This window comes from Balaenoptera borealis (assembly GCF_965194805.1).
Source record: "Balaenoptera borealis genome assembly, contig: HAP1_SCAFFOLD_1987, whole genome shotgun sequence".
Lineage (NCBI taxonomy): Eukaryota > Metazoa > Chordata > Mammalia > Artiodactyla > Balaenopteridae > Balaenoptera > Balaenoptera borealis.
In genome coordinates, this window is record NW_028122276.1 from 7,058 (window position 1) to 26,375 (window position 19,318).

Below are 19,318 nucleotides of genomic sequence, written 5' to 3' on the forward strand. Positions count from 1 at the left end.
CTTTCCTCTTCCAGCCTTTGGTTGCAATTGTTTGGCCCATAATTTGCTAGCTCTAGTTCCTTGGGCCACACAGGTATCCTGCCATCTCCAGCTCTTGTTATATGTGAGAGACATTCTGAACACTGTCCCTTTTTCTTTGCACAGAAGTATATACAGTGTGGCAGTTACTGTAATCTCCTCCGCCTTGCAAACAGCCACTCTAGAATCTTGGACCTCTAGGGACTCTCTGTCTTGCATGCTTGGGGGCAAGGCCAAGCAAAATGAAGAGGAGAATAATTAGAGAAAGAGGAGGACGTTGGTGGAGAATTGGGAGCAGGTAAGGTGAAAGGGCACAGGAGAAAAGAGATGCATGTAGACTTTTGGTTTCTGTGGGAAACAGGTTGACACACTTGGGCCTCATTTGGTATTAACAGAACAGAGAGTTAAAGATCTAAGTAGCTAGATAGTGTGCAGCAACTGCCATGAAGTCTGTACACTGAAGAGAACAGTCTCACATCTAGTTTTCATTTTGTTTTATGTCTTAGTACCTTATTTATAGCATTCACTGGTGTGTTTGTAGAATACAGATGTTTTCAAATGCTCTGGTTTTGTCTACATGGTTATCTCCTTGTCCTGTTTGTAAGGAATCCAACATTGTAAGACATATTGCATGTTTTTCTCTTGACGATTGTTGACCTTGAAGCGTCATGAACTAACTTGAGCTGTTGGATTCTGTGGAGAAACGTTCAAAAGGGTCTGTGAAAAAGGCACTGTGGTGAGTCGCATTATGCACCCGAGCGTAAGGAGCAAGATTATCTGCCACCAGCCCAGCTTGGCCTGGATTGCCTCTGTTTTAGTTCCCCTGGTTAGTGCTTTTCTCCCTAACCACTCTTGTGACTGTGATAATGTGAGTAAGGCGGAGTTGCTAATGATCTATGTGTGAGGTAAGCTGGTTGAGGGGAGGAAATCTATGGACCTAGTCATTTTCCTTGGTGGTAAGCTTTCAGGGGTGCAGAGATGGATCTTCCTGGGGCCTTTTCTGGTCCCAGGAAGATATCGCATAGATGGGACCTCCCAAGACACACATTGAATCTTATAGGCCTGTTTTTCTATTATGAGGTACGAACGAGTTTCTTCACTGATGGGGATGATGCTTATCTGAGAAGAAATTGTGAAAAGGTGGTGTAGTGTAGAGGTGTGGCTTAAGCTTTTAAGTTTTCCTCCAGGTTTTTCCCCTAAGCTTCCTACTTCGGACGGCCTACTTACATGATACTAGTAGGTGATGTCCGGCTAACAACTTCCTAAATATACCTGCAAGCCAGATCAGTGTCTCTTTTCTCTGTATTCCCATGGAAATCAAGAGTCCCGCCGAATTTTCCATCGAAACAGTTGATTTGTGTTGTCTCTAGGAATTCTAAAGGGCGTACCGTTGCTTCCTAACCGGTGTCATTTGGGAGATCCGCTCTGTACGTTCAAATGATTAATTTTGAGACTTTGCTCATGTGTGCAGTAAACCCTTGAATTCCCTAAGACCTTCCTTTCCTCCATCTCCTACCCCATTAAGCCCGCTTCAGTTCATCTCCTGAATTTCTTTGGAATCTGTCAGCCAGCTCTTCCTCAACTTCCTAATACTGAACTTGCCTGTCTGTTGCGATTAGGTCCTAACTGGTGTCCATATATCTTGTTTCCTTCCAATCCACTCTTCACACAAGAAACCTTCAAAGCAAGTTGGAACGTTTGCTCATAAACATCGCTCACAAGCATTGTTTTGAGAATAGAAAACACACTGTTGGCCTTTAAGACTCTGCGTGGTCTAGAATCCTCTCTGCTTCTCTAGCCCCATCTTGTGCCACTTTTGCCCTCACTTTCTATGCTTCAGATACACTGAATTAACCTTAGTTCTCACTCATCTGACAGAAGTCAGTTCAGATACTATTTTTCACTGTGGATTCCTAGCATTAAGGAATTTGATTATCAGGTTTTGTATGAGGACTATTTCATCAGGGGTACAGAAGTTCTGGCCATCTCTGGTTTTGGATATCCCTTATTTGTTGAGACCTTTGCGTTGTTTGGTTGCCTTTTGTCTGTTTTCCAGATGGGAAAACAGGAACAAGGGAAGTATAGGTTATTACTAGGTGGGGTTGAACAAGTGGAGCAGCAAACTGCAAAGCAGAAAGAAGAGGGACGTACTATAGAGGGATATGACTTCCATTCTCAAGGCGCCTGCATCCTGTGCAGGGAGACAGCCTAACATAAAATGTGCCTAACAACAAATATATTGACTTCTTACTAAAAATCTCCAGTTCATAGAACCGAGGGGTTTGTACCTTCTCCTTTAAAAGTGATAGTCCTGGGACTTCCCCGTGGTCCCGTGGTGAAGACTCTGCGCTTCCAATGCAGCAGGCGTGGGTTCAATCCCTGGTTGTGGAGCTAAGATCCCACATGCTGCGCAGCCAAAGAAATTTTTGTCGAACGTTATACTCCTGTATTGTTGGCTTTAGTGGTTTAGATTTTGTTGTACTGTTAAGAAGATTTCAGTTTATTTACCGGGAACAAACAACACATAATGTAAAAATAGTTTCCCAGAAACGATTTCCATCATTCTCTTCTTCCCTTTCTCCCGCAGACTGGTGTTTCACCTTGACAAGTTCTCTGTCATTCCATAGGAAAGCTGTCTGGCTTGGAGGTTGCAATCCCAGGGAATTTTTCATCAGCGGGGAAGTCTCCATCACTACAGAGGAATCAAGGGAGAAGTCAGTCCCTGGTAAGTGAGATGCTCCCCCTAAACACCAACACAGCAGTCGTGTACCTTTCAAGGGGTTCAGGGGCAAGATGGGCAAGGCATTTCTACTAACTCTTCTTAAGGATCACGGACAGTGCCCTATGCTACGAGGTAAGCGGTGACTGCTGTAGTTCTTACTGGTGATCCTTTCCTGTCACTGATTCTCGGCCTTCTTTGTATTTCATAGGACTGTTGTCAGTCCAATACAAAATGAGTCTTATTTTTAAAAACCTGAAATGTTTTACAGAGCCTAGCATTCTCATATAGGGTCCTTTCCATTCTCCCCACTTTCCCGAGAGGCCAAGAACACTTCACACCATGAACTAGGAGAGGGGGTAGAGCCCTTTCTGATGAAATACATCAACAAAGACAGAGCCTTAGCCTGCTTGCTCTCTGGACAGGATCTCGGACCACAAGGTCTTCAATCCTGGTATAAATGAAGGAAGTGAGGACAGTTCAACTGGCACTCTGATAACAAGAGTTCGGAAACACCTTCCAAAGAGACTATAGCAGTAGATGAGGGAAGGGAGTGCTACAGTGTGGCAGTACAGGGGGAATGATCGGCTACAGCAGTGAAAAGTGTGGTACCGATTGGTGTGCTCTCGGGGTTCTTGTACATGTAGCATAGATGACCTCTACAGTGGCCCTCCCACCTTCCCACCTGCATTAGGTGTTCTTTTTTTTTGTAATTTATGTTTATGTATTTATTTACTGTTTGAACTTATTTATTCTACGTATTTATTTTTTTGGCTGCACTGGGTCTCTCATTGCTGTGCACGGGCTTTCTCTAGTTGGCGGCTAGCGGGGGCTACTCTCGGTTGCGGTGTGCGGGCATCTCATCGCGGTGGCTTCTCTTGTTGCGGAGCATGGGCTGTAGGCACGTGGGCTTCGGTAGTTGAGGCTCACGGGCTCTAGAATGCAGGCTCCGTCGTCGTGGCACATGCGCTTAGTTGCTGCACGGCATGTGGGATCTTCGCAGACCAGGGCTCGAACCCGTGTCCCCTGCATTGGCAGGCGCCACCAGGGAAGCCCTAGGTGTTCTCATATAGAGTCTAAAAACAGAGAGCACTGAGAGAAGGTAGTGGTTATTAAAGGCTCAGGATCTAAATTCTACCTGTCTCTACACCCCTTCCCAGCTGTCGATTTGACCCCATTTTTGAATGCTGACCTCATTGTTCAACTTTTCTCTGCCGTCTGTATACTCACCTTGAAAACTTGTTTCTGTGATGCGTTGAGCAGACACAGGGTGGCAGACTGCAGAGGTGGAAGCTGGTGGTCGGATATTTGTGGGCTGAATCTCCTTCAGTCCCATTCCCATTTCTGGTTGCCCAGAGGCCCTACTTCCTGTGTGTGACGCCGAGCCGTAGGATTGCGGGCAGGAGCCAAGTTCTCCATACAGTAAAGACCCCAGTGTGCCTTGGTTATAGTAATATACCTGGCTTCCTTCCTGGCAGGGAAGTGACAGGCGGCTATGCCCCTGCTTTGTTCGTGGGCCTCCTGATCCAGCAGTTCCCTTGGCTCTGCCCCTGTCGTCAGCTGCCCCTAGGATAACTCTGAGCCCTAGCCACTTCTCTGGTAGATTTCCCTATTCCCCCACTACAGTCACACCTGAATAAGGCAACTCAGACCTTTCAGAGATGTGTCCTGAACCTCTTGTTTTCTGAAATACCTATCTGGTGGTTGTGAGACTTAAGGCCAGCGTCCCCGAGAGACTTTTTCTATTTCTCCTAGTAAACCTAGACTCATCTTCTGTCACCTTCAACTCTACTCCAATTGTGTTCTTTCAACCCAGACCTCTGACCCTGCTTTTTACTTCTGCCATTTCATCCTCGCTCCTGCTTCCTTTCCTAAATCCATACGTCTCTTTTGGCCTTCCTAGCCCTGGGCCAAGTTCCTTCCTCTTTGCTCAGTTTTTACCCCTTTCCTTCATTCTCCCATCCAACTTTCAGTCCTTCCTTTCTCACGCCCCAGTTAGCAGCATCTGAAAATTCGAAAGGTTTGTTACTCGTCTATTAATTGTATTCCATTTACTTATTCAGTTCTATACCTGTCTTACCTGTGTATGGAAGAACAGCTGGTAGCCAAGGTGGCACCAAGAATCCTAGCAGCTCTCACTTGACGTATCCGTAGTAGTCGGCAATTTCCATTTCGTTTTCCCTCTCGGTGAAAAATTGCAGCTTGCCCGAAGAGGTGTATCTGGCAGCATTCTCCCGTTGTTGTTGAGCCCGCCTCTTCATGGCCTCTCGCTCTGGCCTCTGCTCTTGTTCGATGGGCTTTGACATGACTGGCTCAGGCACGTTGGGTTCCCTCCATGGAACTCGTTGCTTGCTGAAGTCTTGGAGTAGAAATTGGGTTTGGAGCTTGGGTGGGGACTGGCGCTTATTCACAGCAGGGGGAACAGGCTCCCCCGCTGGAGAGGAGCGCCAGATGAAGTTTTGGAGGGTGCAGGCCTAGGAGCAGCAGACTGAGGGACACGAGGCTGGGTATGGTTGGTCCAAGCCGGTTGGGTTGGGTTGGTCACAGTTGGCTGAGCTGGTTTGGCGGGGCCTGGCAAAGAGGCAGGAGCTGGCTGGGATGAATTGGCTGCAGCAGGTTGAGCTGAGTCAGTAGAACCAGGCTGGGCACGGTAAGCCCCAGCAGGCCGATGTGAGGCCAGAGACTGTGGCCTCCGAGGAGCGGGTCGAGCTTGAGGCTTGTCCCAGGCAGAAAAAGGCAGAGGTATCAACTTGACCTTCCCAGGAGGAGGCCGCTCATACTGGGCTGGAGACGGACACTCTGTTTCAGCACTGCTGTCTGGTTTCTGGGCTTGGACTTGCGTTTTCTCAGGACCCTTCCCCTCACGTGGGGTATGCCGCCATGGCTGGATAGCTGGGGGTGGCTGGGGGTCTTTGGGGTTGCTTGACTTTCCCAAGAGCCGACAGGAAGAGAGCCCAGTTTTCGTCTCATTCTTCTTCCCCAGCGCATGAAGAACCTTCACAGACTCCAGCATGCGCACGCCAAGGGAGGTTCGAGGCTTTTGAAAGCTCTGTTGGAGAAGCTCAGTTTGGTGTTCCTTTCGCTTCGTGTGGGGGATTGCTGGCTTCTCTTCTGCCTTGACTTTGTTCCCTGACTGCTTGTTCTCCTCAGCCTTGTTTCTCCCTCTGGTCCTTTTGGTCTTTTCCTGCCCGTGGCTCTTAGTTTTGCTGATCTTTCTGGATGCAGCTTTCTGAGGTTTGCCTTGAGAGTGCTTGGCCGTGTTCACAGGAGCCCTGTCACTGACTGCAGCGTGGCATGTAACCACTTCTCCCCCTAACGGGCACTCTGGATTCTTTGGCTGGATTTTGGCCTTGGGAGCGCCACTGATAGGCTCAGAGGCTTTCTGTTTGTTCTTCCTGGGTTGATCAGAGGGAACCTTTATGACACTTGGCTTTTCCTGCACCTGATTCACCTTAATGGCTCTGGTGTCTTTAGCTTTGATCACGTTGGGACCTTGGGATTGATCAAGATCTTTCAAAGGATTAAAGAGCTGGGGAAGGTGAATATCCTCCGCCAGTGTAGTAATGTCTGCAAGACCACTGCTAGGTTCAATCCCATTTTCAAGTGTCCCTAGGTCCTGACGACTCCGGCTGTTCTCTCCCAGATCAGCATTTTCAGAACCAGGCTGCTCCTCTTGGCTGAGGGGATCGGTGCAGGCCAGCGGCTGGTGAATATCAGGGATTCCTAAAGGGAGTAGTGGAGGATCTTGGTTCTCTGTTGGGATCTGGTAGGCATCCAGAGGCTTTGAAAGCTTGGTTTTGATATCATCCACGTGCTTACTCTCTATTTGTCCCTGGCTTGGAGCTGGAGGCAGGGCCAGGAGACGCCTGGCACTCTGGACTGGAGCTGTCACTGAAATGTCCCCAAGTTCAGATGGTGGGTTACTCTCAAGTATGTGGCTGTTTCTGCTACTGCAGGACTTGGGGAGTTCTTGACTTTGTGTCACACAAAACGTCTGGCTTGGAGGTTGCAATCCCAGGGAATTTTTCATCACCAGGGGGGAGGTCTCCATCCCTACAAAGGGATCAAGGGAGAAGTCAGTCCCTGGTAAGTGAGATGCTCCCCCTAAACACCAACACAGCAGTCGTGTACCTTTCAAGGGGTTCAGGGGCAAGATGGGCAAGGCATTTCTACTAACTCTTCTTAAGGATCACGGACAGTGCCCTATGCTACGAGGTAAGCGGTGACTGTTGTAATTCTTACTGGTGAGCCTTTCCTGTCGCTGATTCTCGGCTCGCTTTGTATTTCATAGGACTGTTATAAGTCCAATACAAAATGAGTCTTATTTTTAAAAACCTGAAATGTTTTACAAAGCCTAGCATTCTCATATAGGGTCCTTTCCATTCTCCCCACTTTCCCGAGAGGCCAAGAACACGTCACACCATGAACTAGGAGAGGGGGTAGAGCCCTTGCTGATGAAACACATCAACAAAGACAGAGTCTTAGCCTGCTTGCTCTCTGGACAGGATCTCGGACCACAAGGTCTTCAATCCTGGTATAAATGAAGGAAGTGAGGACAGTTCAACTGGCACTCACATAACAAGAGTTCTGAAACACCTTCCGAAGAGACTATAGCAGTAGATGAGGGAAGGGAGTGCTACAGTGTGGCAGTACAGGGGGAACGATCGGCTACAGCAGTGAAAAGTGTGGTACCGATTGGTGTGCTCTCGGCGTTCTTGTACATGTAGCATAGATGACCTCTACAGTGGCCCTCCCACCTTCCCACCTGCATTAGGTGTTCTTTTTTTTGTAATTTATGTTTATGTATTTATTTACTGTTTGAACTTATTTATTCTACGTATTTATTTTTTTGGCTGCACTGGGTCTCTCATTGCTGTGCACGGGCTTTCTCTAGTTGGCGGCTAGCGGGGGCTACTCTCGGTTGCGGTGTGCGGGCTTCTCATCGCGGTGGCTTCTCTTGTTGCGGAGCATGGGCTGTAGGCACGCGGGCTTCGGTAGTTGAGGCTCACGGGCTCTAGAATGCAGGCTCCGTCGTTGTGGCACATGCGCTTAGTTGCTGCACGGCATGTGGGATCTTCGCAGACCAGGGCTCGAACCCGTGTCCCCCGCATTGCATTGGCAGGCGGATTCTTAACCACGGCGCCACCAGGGAAGCCCTAGGTGTTCTCATATAGAGTCTAAAAACAGAGGGCACTGAGCGAAGGTAGTGGTTATTAAAGGCTCAGGATCTAAATTCTACCTGCCTCTACACCCCTTCCCAGCTGTCGATTTGACCCCATTTTTGAATGCCGACCTCATTCTTCAACTTTCTCTGGCGTTTGTTATACTCACCTTGAAAACTTGTTTCTGTGATGCGTTGAGCAGACACAGGGTGGCAGACTGCAGAGGTGGAAGCTGGTGGTCGGATATTTGTGGGCTGAATCTCCTTCAGTCCCATTCCCATTTCTGGTTGCCCAGAGGCCCGACTTCCTGTGTATGACGCCGAGCCGTAGGATTGCGGGCAGGAGCCAAGTTCTCCATACAGTAAAGACCCCAGTGTGCCTTGGTTATAGTAATATACCTGGCTTCCGTCCTGGCAGGGAAGTGACAGGCGGCTCTGCCCCTGATTTGGAATCTGAGATGGTGTTCCCTGAGCAAGGCTGGCAGAAAGCGATGGATGTAGAGGGACCATGTTCTTGGCGTCTGAAGTTTTATCATACTGGGCTGCCAGAAACATGGAGGAGGCAGCTGTGTGGCGGTCAGTGAGTGCCAGAGTAAAGTCTCCGAGTGAAGAAGAATTCTTTTCAGTGCTTGCTGTGATGTCCCACTCAAGAACACCTGGATAGGAAGCAGCTGAAGTGGAGATCTGGCTGTGGTCAGTAACTCCAGATAACATAGTCGTGCTAGAATGTTGGTAAAGGTAGGCACTACCCATGAGTGTCTGGAAAGGGGTACCGGTAGCCGATGCCGAACTGACGGCAGGGGCAGAGACTCTGGAGAAGTTGCAGACACTTCGTGTTAGGGAAGTTGCATTGCTCACCACAGGAGGAGAATGCTGCAGAGAATTTAGAGTTCCAAGTAGAGATGGATGTTGGAAATTTTCTGTAAGAACAAGAGGGTCATGAAAAACTCAGGGAGGTTGAGAAATTCTCACTACGTTTGAGGAACGGCATCATCTGAAGGTTCTTGCTATCAGGACACCTCTACTATCACTACTTCCTGAGAAACCCAAAATCAGACAGTTAATGATGGCTGTAAGGACTGAGCAGTTTTCCACTCTTCTCTATTCACTGCCTGTGCTCCCATCTTGGGCACAGACGGGCAGAAGAGCCAAGTGGTGTGGTTCAGAGATTGTTCTCTAGGCTGGAAGCAACCTTCTCCCTGCCCTGTCTTTCCCTTCAGCCTGCACTCGTATTGACTTCTATGCTATTTCCTAGACTGGAAGCATTTTAGAACTAGGAGGCCCTTAGAGAACTTCGATGTTCTCAGTCTCATTTCGTGAGTAAGGAAACTGAGGCTCAGAGAGGTCGGGTTGACTTGTTCAAGTTCTCTCATTATGTTAGTATCATTACCAGGTTTCAGAACCTAAGTATCCTGACTTCCTTGCCAGGACTCCACTCTGAGCATGATACTGCCAGAAAGCAGGAGAAATAGAACTTATAATATAGGCATTTTTTTTGTCCATTAGAAAACAGTACGGCTGTTACCATTGTCGTCTTCAGTGTCTCCCTTTGCTTGTGCAGTTCCCACGCTATTACCTAGAGGTGACGTACAGCTCAGTCCAACTGGTGAATTGAAAGAGTCATTTTTGCCCTCTTCAAGCCTGGTTTCTCATCCTACCTCAAAATGATTACCCGAAAGTGGATTTCTTAAGTGCTTTTGGAAAGGGAAGAGTTATCTGATTACTTCAGATTCCTCACCTGTAAAGTGGTTATAACACCACCACCAATAATAATAGCAGTAATAATTAATAGATGAATAAGCTGATCTATTGCGTATGATTTATATGGAGGAAGATACAATAAGTTCTAGAAAGACAAAGAAAAATCATGACAAGCATATTACGTTAACGAAAAAGAAATCCATAGATATTAATGAAAACTGGGGTATGTGGCAAGTATCGAAGCCTAATGAATTTACTAACAAATGGCATTCTGTACCATCCATGCAATATTATGAAAGTGAATTTTGCCCACTCTATTTTAGTGAATACTATTAACCAGAAGACACGATGGAGGTGATAGAGGTGAATGAATTCCTAGCCAATGCATACAGACAGAGAAGGTATGTCAGTAAAAAATGCATAACAAGCAACAGAATGCAATAAATGTGCATGTATAGGTAGCCACAACACATATAGACAAGTATTTCAATGAAAACCGGTACGAAGCAGACAGCAAAATAATAAGTGTAAAAGAGTTTCATTATTGTGCTCCTTCATATTTTTACCCAGCAAGTAAGAGGTATTAAGCCTAGGAGAAATATATATTTCAATGAATATAGCTTATATAATAAGCAGAAAGGAAGCTTAAAATGTATCAGGAAGGTTTTTGGATTTATCCTAGAACTTAGATTAGAATCATCTTCAGCATCCAAGAAGATGGCATCCCAAAACCTCAAAAAACCATCATGCCTAGAATCCAATTAAAAAAGATTTTCAAATGTAAGAAAATCCACAGGACTCCACAATATGGTTTTCGATAAATGTGGATGTTTGTTTGTTTTGTTTCTTTGGCCGCGCCGCGTGGCCCTGGCCGTGAAAGCACCGAGTCCTAAGCACTGGACCGCCAGGGAATTCCCTAAGTGGGGGGAATTAGAGATGTGGGGCTTGACTTTTTCTTCTTCTTCTTCTTCTTCTTCTTCGGTAGCTAAGATCTACAAGCGAACGATGGCTGTTGATCAATGTGCTCTCTGTGTTAGGAAGGAAATAACTGTAAAAATGAAAAGCAGCCTTGCCTTAGAACCTACATATCACACCAAGGAAAATAGTCCTTCTGATTCAATTTAGAAGATATCACTTAAAATGTTGAATTGGTGAAATGTCTACCTAGTTTAAAAATTAGAAAGAATAAAACACTGAAAAGCAGCCCCCTAGATAACCACTGTGGTTGCTTGTTTATAGGAGGCATCATTTCTAAAACGTATTTCTAAAATGTTTATATTCAAAACTGTCAAGTGGCCAACTGTATTCAGAGAGGCAATAAAAGAAAGAAAACGGAGTATGACTTTTCTGATAAGCTGCCTTTCCTGGTGATCCCCTGTTCTGGCCTTACTTTCCTTCTTAGTCTGTTAATGTAAGGGTTTGCTACCATCAACTTGGTTTTGCCCTGCTCTGAGCAGGTTTCCCTCTGTGCTGTTTCTGCTTTAATTGAAAATCTTTGGTTCCCATCAGCATTCCATTGCAAACTCCGTTTTTCTTGAGAGCTCCTCTATGCTTTCCCTCTTCATTCTTACATTTTCTCCCATCTCTTGGTGCCTGTTGGCCTGTGCTAATGAAAACCATCCTAAACTTCCTTACGCTCGACTCTGTGCCTCCCTGTAGAGCCCAGTACTCTCCATCCTCTCTCCCTATTCTCTCTTTTCAACTAGTCGAAATCCTAGTGGAGGGAGACCATTAGAGATGAAACATCTTGGTATATATTGCTAGTTTTCTATGTCCCCTGACTTTTCTATGTTTCTGTTGAAACACTCTTGAGAAGTGTCTGATTTCGTTTTCTACATGGGTACCCTTTAAGGCTCAATACTGGAAAAGAAGGGGATCAGAGTGATCAACCCAACGTGGTATCCTAACGTAACAGTTAAGGAAAGCAACAGGCTTTGTGAGACAGCCAGTGATTTGTCCAAAGTCACACAGATAGTAAACGTCAAAGTCAAAACTGAAATTAGGTCTCCAGACGTGTAGTTCAATACTTTCCCTCATTATTCCATGCTATTTTGAATCTCCTACTCAATTTAGGGGCAAAAGAAATCGAACGCAAAACTTTCCAACGTTTCTTTTCTTACCTGACATGGTCAGAGAAGAGGAAGCATCCACTGCAGGTACCAGGGATGAGGAGACAACACTAGAGGATGTCCGAGTGGCTGCAGCTGAACGGCGCACGTGTCCAGTACAGAGGTCACTGGTTACTGGTCCAAACAGCTCCACGGAAACCCCAAGACTCTACCAAGTGGTAGTAGGTTTGGTAGGAGAGTGATGTCACAAAGCAGGCAGTTGAAAGGTATGAGAGAGCCAATAGGGAGGTCCGATCCCCAACAGGAAGGCGGGCTTGGGTGAAGAGAGTGTAGGAGAGCTAAAACAACACCTGAGTTTCTGAGCTCTGGGGAGGAAATCCTAGAAGACAGATTTACCTCCCCCAGGCTCTTCCATTAGGGAAATCATTGCCACATTTCTTACAGACGTTCATTAATACACTGAACTAAGAGTTACTTATATTCTACAGAGTATTCTATTTTATGTATCATATACTTAGAGCTATATAGATCTTCTTTAATTAATAATCCTTAGGAAGGAAAGAGCCATCTAGTTTGAACTATTACAGTTGTTCTGAAATCATATGTGTCTAATGAGTGAACTGATAGCAGCTTTTAAGGAGCCAAAGTAGGGATTAAGAAGCTCTTTTTGTAACTTGGTTCAAGAGTAGGGTGAAGTTTGTTGAGTGTACCTTGTGGAGAATGTTGTGGTCCAAGGCTCTTCTCTTTTAGTTTCTTCTCCTTGACTCCTACCTTCCTTGGGCTGGGCTAGGCTGGGGGCCAGGTTGGACTTGCGACTTAACATTTCTCTTCCGCTTTCTCTTTTTTTTTTTTCTTCCATTATGGGCATTGCTTCGAGGACAAGCCTTGATCTTGCATTGGACGTTACTTCCTGTCACCTTCCAGCAGCAGGAGTCTTCTTTTCAGTGCTTGATGCTTCACGAAATAGACTCTGCCCGTTGGCAGCAAATACCAGAGAGCTAGGAGACAGAGCTGGTTGCAGACCTTTCCTCTTCCAGCCTTTGGTTGCAATTGTTTGGCCCATAATTTGCTAGCTCTAGTTCCTTGGGCCACACAGGTATCCTGCCATCTCCAGCTCTTGTTATATGTGAGAGACATTCTGAACACTGTCCCTTTTTCTTTGCACAGAAGTATATACAGTGTGGCAGTTACTGTAATCTCCTCCGCCTTGCAAACAGCCACTCTAGAATCTTGGACCTCTAGGACTCTCTGTCTTGCATGCTTGGGGGCAAGGCCAAGCAAAATGAAGAGGAGAATAATTAGAGAAAGAGGAGGACGTTGGTGGAGAATTGGGAGCAGGTAAGGTGAAAGGGCACAGGAGAAAAGAGATGCATGTAGACTTTTTGGTTTCTGTGGGAAACAGGTTGACACACTTGGGCCTCATTTGGTATTAACAGAACAGAGAGTTAAAGATCTAAGTAGCTAGATAGTGTGCAGCAACTGCCATGAAGTCTGTACACTGAAGAGAACAGTCTCACATCTAGTTTTCATTTTGTTTTATGTCATAGTACCTTATTTATAGCATTCACTGGTGTGTTTGTAGAATACAGATGTTTTCAAATGCTCTGGTTTTGTCTACATGGTTATCTCCTTGTCCTGTTTGTAAGGAATCCAACATTGTAAGACATATTGCATGTTTTTCTCTTGACGATTGTTGACCTTGAAGCGTCATGAACTAACTTGAGCTGTTGGATTCTGTGGAGAAACGTTCAAAAGGGTCTGTGAAAAAGGCACTGTGGTGAGTCGCATTATGCACCCGAGCGTAAGGAGCAAGATATCTGCCACCAGCCCAGCTTGGCCTGGATTGCCTCTGTTTTAGTTCCCCTGGTTAGTGCTTTTCTCCCTAACCACTCTTGTGACTGTGATAATGTGAGTAAGGGCGGAGTTGCTAATGATCTATGTGTGAGGTAAGCTGGTTTGAGGGAGGAAATCTATGGACCTAGTCATTTTCCTTGGTGGTAAGCTTTCAGGGGTGCAGAGATGGATCTTCCTGGGGCCTTTTCTGGTCCCAGGAAGATATCGCATAGATGGGACCTCCCAAGACACACATTGAATCTTTAGGCCTGTTTTTCCTATTATGAGGTACGAACGAGTTTCTTCACTGATGGGGATGATGCTTATCTGAGAAGAAATTGTGAAAGGTGGTGTAGTGTAGAGGTGTGGCTTAAGCTTTTAAGTTTTCCTCCAGGTTTTTCCCCTAAGCTTCCTACTTCGGACGGCCTACTTACATGATACTAGTAGGTGATGTCCGGCTAACAACTTCCTAAATATACCTGCAAGCCAGATCAGTGTCTCTTTTCTCTGTATTCCCATGGAAATCAAGAGTCCCGCCGAATTTTCCATCGAAACAGTTGATTTGTGTTGTCTCTAGGAATTCTAAAGGGCGTACCGTTGCTTCCTAACCGGTGTCATTTGGGAGATCCGCCTCTGTACGTTCAAATGATTAATTTTGAGACTTTGCTCATGTGTGCAGTAAACCCTTGAATTCCCTAAGACCTTCCTTTCCTCCATCTCCTACCCCATTAAGCCCGCTTCAGTTCATCTCCTGAATTTCTTTGGAATCTGTCAGCCAGCTCTTCCTCAACTTCCTAATACTGAACTTGCCTGTCTGTTGCGATTAGGTCCTAACTGGTGTCCATATATCTTGTTTCCTTCCAATCCACTCTTCACACAAGAAACCTTCAAAGCAAGTTGGAACGTTGCTCATAAACATCGCTCACAAGCATTGTTTTGAGAATAGAAAACACACTGTTGGCCTTTAAGACTCTGCGTGGTCTAGAATCCTCTCTGCTTCTCTAGCCCCATCTTGTGCCACTTTTGCCCTCACTTTCTATGCTTCAGATACACTGAATTAACCTTAGTTCTCACTCATCTGACAGAAGTCAGTTCAGATACTATTTTTCACTGTGATTCCTAGCATTAAGGAATTTGATTATCAGGTTTTGTATGAGGACTATTTCATCAGGGGTACAGAAGTTCTGGCCATCTCTGGTTTTGGATATCCCTTATTTGTTGAGACCTTTGCGTTGTTTGGTTGCCTTTTGTCTGTTTTCCAGATGGGAAAACAGGAACAAGGGAAGTATAGGTTATTACTAGGTGGGGTTGAACAAGTGGAGCAGCAAACTGCAAAGCAGAAAGAAGAGGGACGTACTATAGAGGGATATGACTTCCATTCTCAAGGCGCCTGCATCCTGTGCAGGGAGACAGCCTAACATAAAATGTGCCTAACAACAAATATATTGACTTCTTACTAAAAATCTCCAGTTCATAGAACCGAGGGGTTTGTACCTTCTCCTTTAAAAGTGATAGTCCTGGGACTTCCCCGGTGGTCCCGTGGTGAAGACTCTGCGCTTCCAATGCAGCAGGCGTGGGTTCAATCCCTGGTTGGGGAGCTAAGATCCCACATGCTGCGCAGCCAAAGAAATTTTTGTCGAACGTTATACTCCTGTATTGTTGGCTTTAGTGGTTTAGATTTTGTTGTACTGTTAAGAAGATTTCAGTTTATTTACCGGGAACAAACAACACATAATGTAAAAATAGTTTCCCAGAAACGATTTCCATCATTCTCTTCTTCCCTTTCTCCCGCAGACTGGTGTTTCACCTTGACAAGTTCTCTGTCATTCCATAGGAAAGCTGTCTGGCTTGGAGGTTGCAATCCCAGGGAATTTTTCATCAGCGGGGAAGTCTCCATCACTACAGAGGAATCAAGGGAGAAGTCAGTCCCTGGTAAGTGAGATGCTCCCCCTAAACACCAACACAGCAGTCGTGTACCTTTCAAGGGGTTCAGGGGCAAGATGGGCAAGGCATTTCTACTAACTCTTCTTAAGGATCACGGACAGTGCCCTATGCTACGAGGTAAGCGGTGACTGCTGTAGTTCTTACTGGTGATCCTTTCCTGTCACTGATTCTCGGCCTTCTTTGTATTTCATAGGACTGTTGTCAGTCCAATACAAAATGAGTCTTATTTTTAAAAACCTGAAATGTTTTACAGAGCCTAGCATTCTCATATAGGGTCCTTTCCATTCTCCCCACTTTCCCGAGAGGCCAAGAACACTTCACACCATGAACTAGGAGAGGGGGTAGAGCCCTTTCTGATGAAATACATCAACAAAGACAGAGCCTTAGCCTGCTTGCTCTCTGGACAGGATCTCGGACCACAAGGTCTTCAATCCTGGTATAAATGAAGGAAGTGAGGACAGTTCAACTGGCACTCTGATAACAAGAGTTCGGAAACACCTTCCAAAGAGACTATAGCAGTAGATGAGGGAAGGGAGTGCTACAGTGTGGCAGTACAGGGGGAATGATCGGCTACAGCAGTGAAAAGTGTGGTACCGATTGGTGTGCTCTCGGGGTTCTTGTACATGTAGCATAGATGACCTCTACAGTGGCCCTCCCACCTTCCCACCTGCATTAGGTGTTCTTTTTTTTTGTAATTTATGTTTATGTATTTATTTACTGTTTGAACTTATTTATTCTACGTATTTATGTTTTTGGCTGCACTGGGTCTCTCATTGCTGTGCACGGGCTTTCTCTAGTTGGCGGCTAGCGGGGGCTACTCTCGGTTGCGGTGTGCGGGCATCTCATCGCGGTGGCTTCTCTTGTTGCGGAGCATGGGCTGTAGGCACGCGGGCTTCGGTAGTTGAGGCTCACGGGCTCTAGAATGCAGGCTCCGTCGTCGTGGCACATGCGCTTAGTTGCTGCACGGCATGTGGGATCTTCGCAGACCAGGGCTCGAACCCGTGTCCCCTGCATTGGCAGGCGCCACCAGGGAAGCCCTAGGTGTTCTCATATAGAGTCTAAAAACAGAGAGCACTGAGAGAAGGTAGTGGTTATTAAAGGCTCAGGATCTAAATTCTACCTGTCTCTACACCCCTTCCCAGCTGTCGATTTGACCCCATTTTTGAATGCTGACCTCATTGTTCAACTTTTCTCTGCCGTCTGTATACTCACCTTGAAAACTTGTTTCTGTGATGCGTTGAGCAGACACAGGGTGGCAGACTGCAGAGGTGGAAGCTGGTGGTCGGATATTTGTGGGCTGAATCTCCTTCAGTCCCATTCCCATTTCTGGTTGCCCAGAGGCCCTACTTCCTGTGTGTGACGCCGAGCCGTAGGATTGCGGGCAGGAGCCAAGTTCTCCATACAGTAAAGACCCCAGTGTGCCTTGGTTACAGTAATATACCTGGCTTCCTTCCTGGCAGGGAAGTGACAGGCGGCTATGCCCCTGCTTTGTTCGTGGGCCTCCTGATCCAGCAGTTCCCTTGGCTCTGCCCCTGTCGTCAGCTGCCCCTAGGATAACTCTGAGCCCTAGCCACTTCTCTGGTAGATTTCCCTATTCCCCCACTACAGTCACACCTGAATAAGGCAACTCAGACCTTTCAGAGATGTGTCCTGAACCTCTTGTTTTCTGAAATACCTATCTGGTGGTTGTGAGACTTAAGGCCAGCGTCCCCGAGAGACTTTTTCTATTTCTCCTAGTAAACCTAGACTCATCTTCTGTCACCTTCAACTCTACTCCAATTGTGTTCTTTCAACCCAGACCTCTGACCCTGCTTTTTACTTCTGCCATTTCATCCTCGCTCCTGCTTCCTTTCCTAAATCCATACGTCTCTTTTGGCCTTCCTAGCCCTGGGCCAAGTTCCTTCCTCTTTGCTCAGTTTTTACCCCTTTCCTTCATTCTCCCATCCAACTTTCAGTCCTTCCTTTCTCACGCCCCAGTTAGCAGCATCTGAAAATTCGAAAGGTTTGTTACTCGTCTATTAATTGTATTCCATTTACTTATTCAGTTCTATACCTGTCTTACCTGTGTATGGAAGAACAGCTGGTAGCCAAGGTGGCACCAAGAATCCTAGCAGCTCTCACTTGACGTATCCGTAGTAGTCGGCAATTTCCATTTCGTTTTCCCTCTCGGTGAAAAATTGCAGCTTGCCCGAAGAGGTGTATCTGGCAGCATTCTCCCGTTGTTGTTGAGCCCGCCTCTTCATGGCCTCTCGCTCTGGCCTCTGCTCTTGTTCGATGGGCTTTGACATGACTGGCTCAGGCACGTTGGGTTCCCTCCATGGAACTCGTTGCTTGCTGAAGTCTTGGAGTAGAAATTGGGTTTGGAGCTTGGGTGGGGACTGGCGCTTATTCACAGCAGGGGGAACAGGCTCCCCCGCTGGAGAGGAGCGCCAGATGAAGTTTTGGAGGGTGCAGGCCTAGGAGCAGCAGACTGAGGGACACGAGGCTGGGTATGGTTGGTCCAAGCCGGTTGGGTTGGGTTGGTCACAGTTGGCTGAGCTGGTTTGGCGGGGCCTGGCAAAGAGGCAGGAGCTGGCTGGGATGAATTGGCTGCAGCAGGTTGAGCTGAGTCAGTAGAACCAGGCTGGGCACGGTAAGCCCCAGCAGGCCGATGTGAGGCCAGAGACTGTGGCCTCCGAGGAGCGGGTCGAGCTTGAGGCTTGTCCCAGGCAGAAAAAGGCAGAGGTATCAACTTGACCTTCCCAGGAGGAGGCCGCTCATACTGGGCTGGAGACGGACACTCTGTTTCAGCACTGCTGTCTGGTTTCTGGGCTTGGACTTGCGTTTTCTCAGGACCCTTCCCCTCACGTGGGGTATGCCGCCATGGCTGGATAGCTGGGGGTGGCTGGGGGTCTTTGGGGTTGCTTGACTTTCCCAAGAGCCGACAGGAAGAGAGCCCAGTTTTCGTCTCATTCTTCTTCCCCAGCGCATGAAGAACCTTCACAGACTCCAGCATGCGCACGCCAAGGGAGGTTCGAGGCTTTTGAAAGCTCTGTTGGAGAAGCTCAGTTTGGTGTTCCTTTCGCTTCGTGTGGGGGATTGCTGGCTTCTCTTCTGCCTTGACTTTGTTCCCTGACTGCTTGTTCTCCTCAGCCTTGTTTCTCCCTCTGGTCCTTTTGGTCTTTTCCTGCCCGTGGCTCTTAGTTTTGCTGATCTTTCTGGATGCAGCTTTCTGAGGTTTGCCTTGAGAGTGCTTGGCCGTGTTCACAGGAGCCCTGTCACTGACTGCAGCGTGGCATGTAACCACTTCTCCCCCTAACAGGCACTCTGGATTCTTTGGCTGGATTTTGGCCTTGGGAGCGCCACTGATAGGCTCAGAGGCTTTCTGTTTGTTCTTCCTGGGTTGATCAGAGGGAACCTTTATGACACTTGGCTTTTCCTGCACCTGATTCACCTTAATGGCTCTGGTGTCTTTAGCTTTGATCACGTTGGGACCTTGGGATTGATCAAGATCTTTCAAAGGATTAAAGAGCTGGGGAAGGTGAATATCCTCCGCCAGTGTAGTAATGTCTGCAAGACCACTGCTAGGTTCAATCCCATTTTCAAGTGTCCCTAGGTCCTGACGACTCCGGCTGTTCTCTCCCAGATCAGCATTTTCAGAACCAGGCTGCTCCTCTTGGCTGAGGGGATCGGTGCAGGCCAGCGGCTGGTGAATATCAGGGATTCCTAAAGGGAGTAGTGGAGGATCTTGGTTCTCTGTTGGGATCTGGTAGGCATCCAGAGGCTTTGAAAGCTTGGTTTTGATATCATCCACGTGCTTACTCTCTATTTGTCCCTGGCTTGGAGCTGGAGGCAGGGCCAGGAGACGCCTGGCACTCTGGACTGGAGCTGTCA

General features: G+C 47.0%; 1 protein-coding gene across 4 annotated transcripts in view; it reads left to right on the top strand.

Annotated features, from left to right (window-relative positions):
* Nucleotides 1-224: 224 nt before the first annotated feature.
* Nucleotides 225-19,318, top strand: part of LOC309622282 (uncharacterized protein) — a 53,311-nt gene continuing 34,217 nt past the window's right edge. For 2 of the 4 annotated variants that reach the window (XM_082409403.1, XM_082409404.1), the window contains exons 1-3: nt 225-316; nt 2,646-2,743; nt 15,296-15,433. In XM_082409403.1, the coding sequence (XP_082265529.1) occupies nt 261-316; nt 2,646-2,743; nt 15,296-15,433 (292 nt within the window). In that variant the 5' untranslated portion in view covers nt 225-260. Of the gene's footprint in view, nt 317-2,645; nt 2,744-6,797; nt 6,824-15,295; nt 15,434-19,318 lie in introns of those variants that run through there. The other 2 variants (XR_014240673.1, XR_014240674.1) reach the window with 2 other exon arrangements.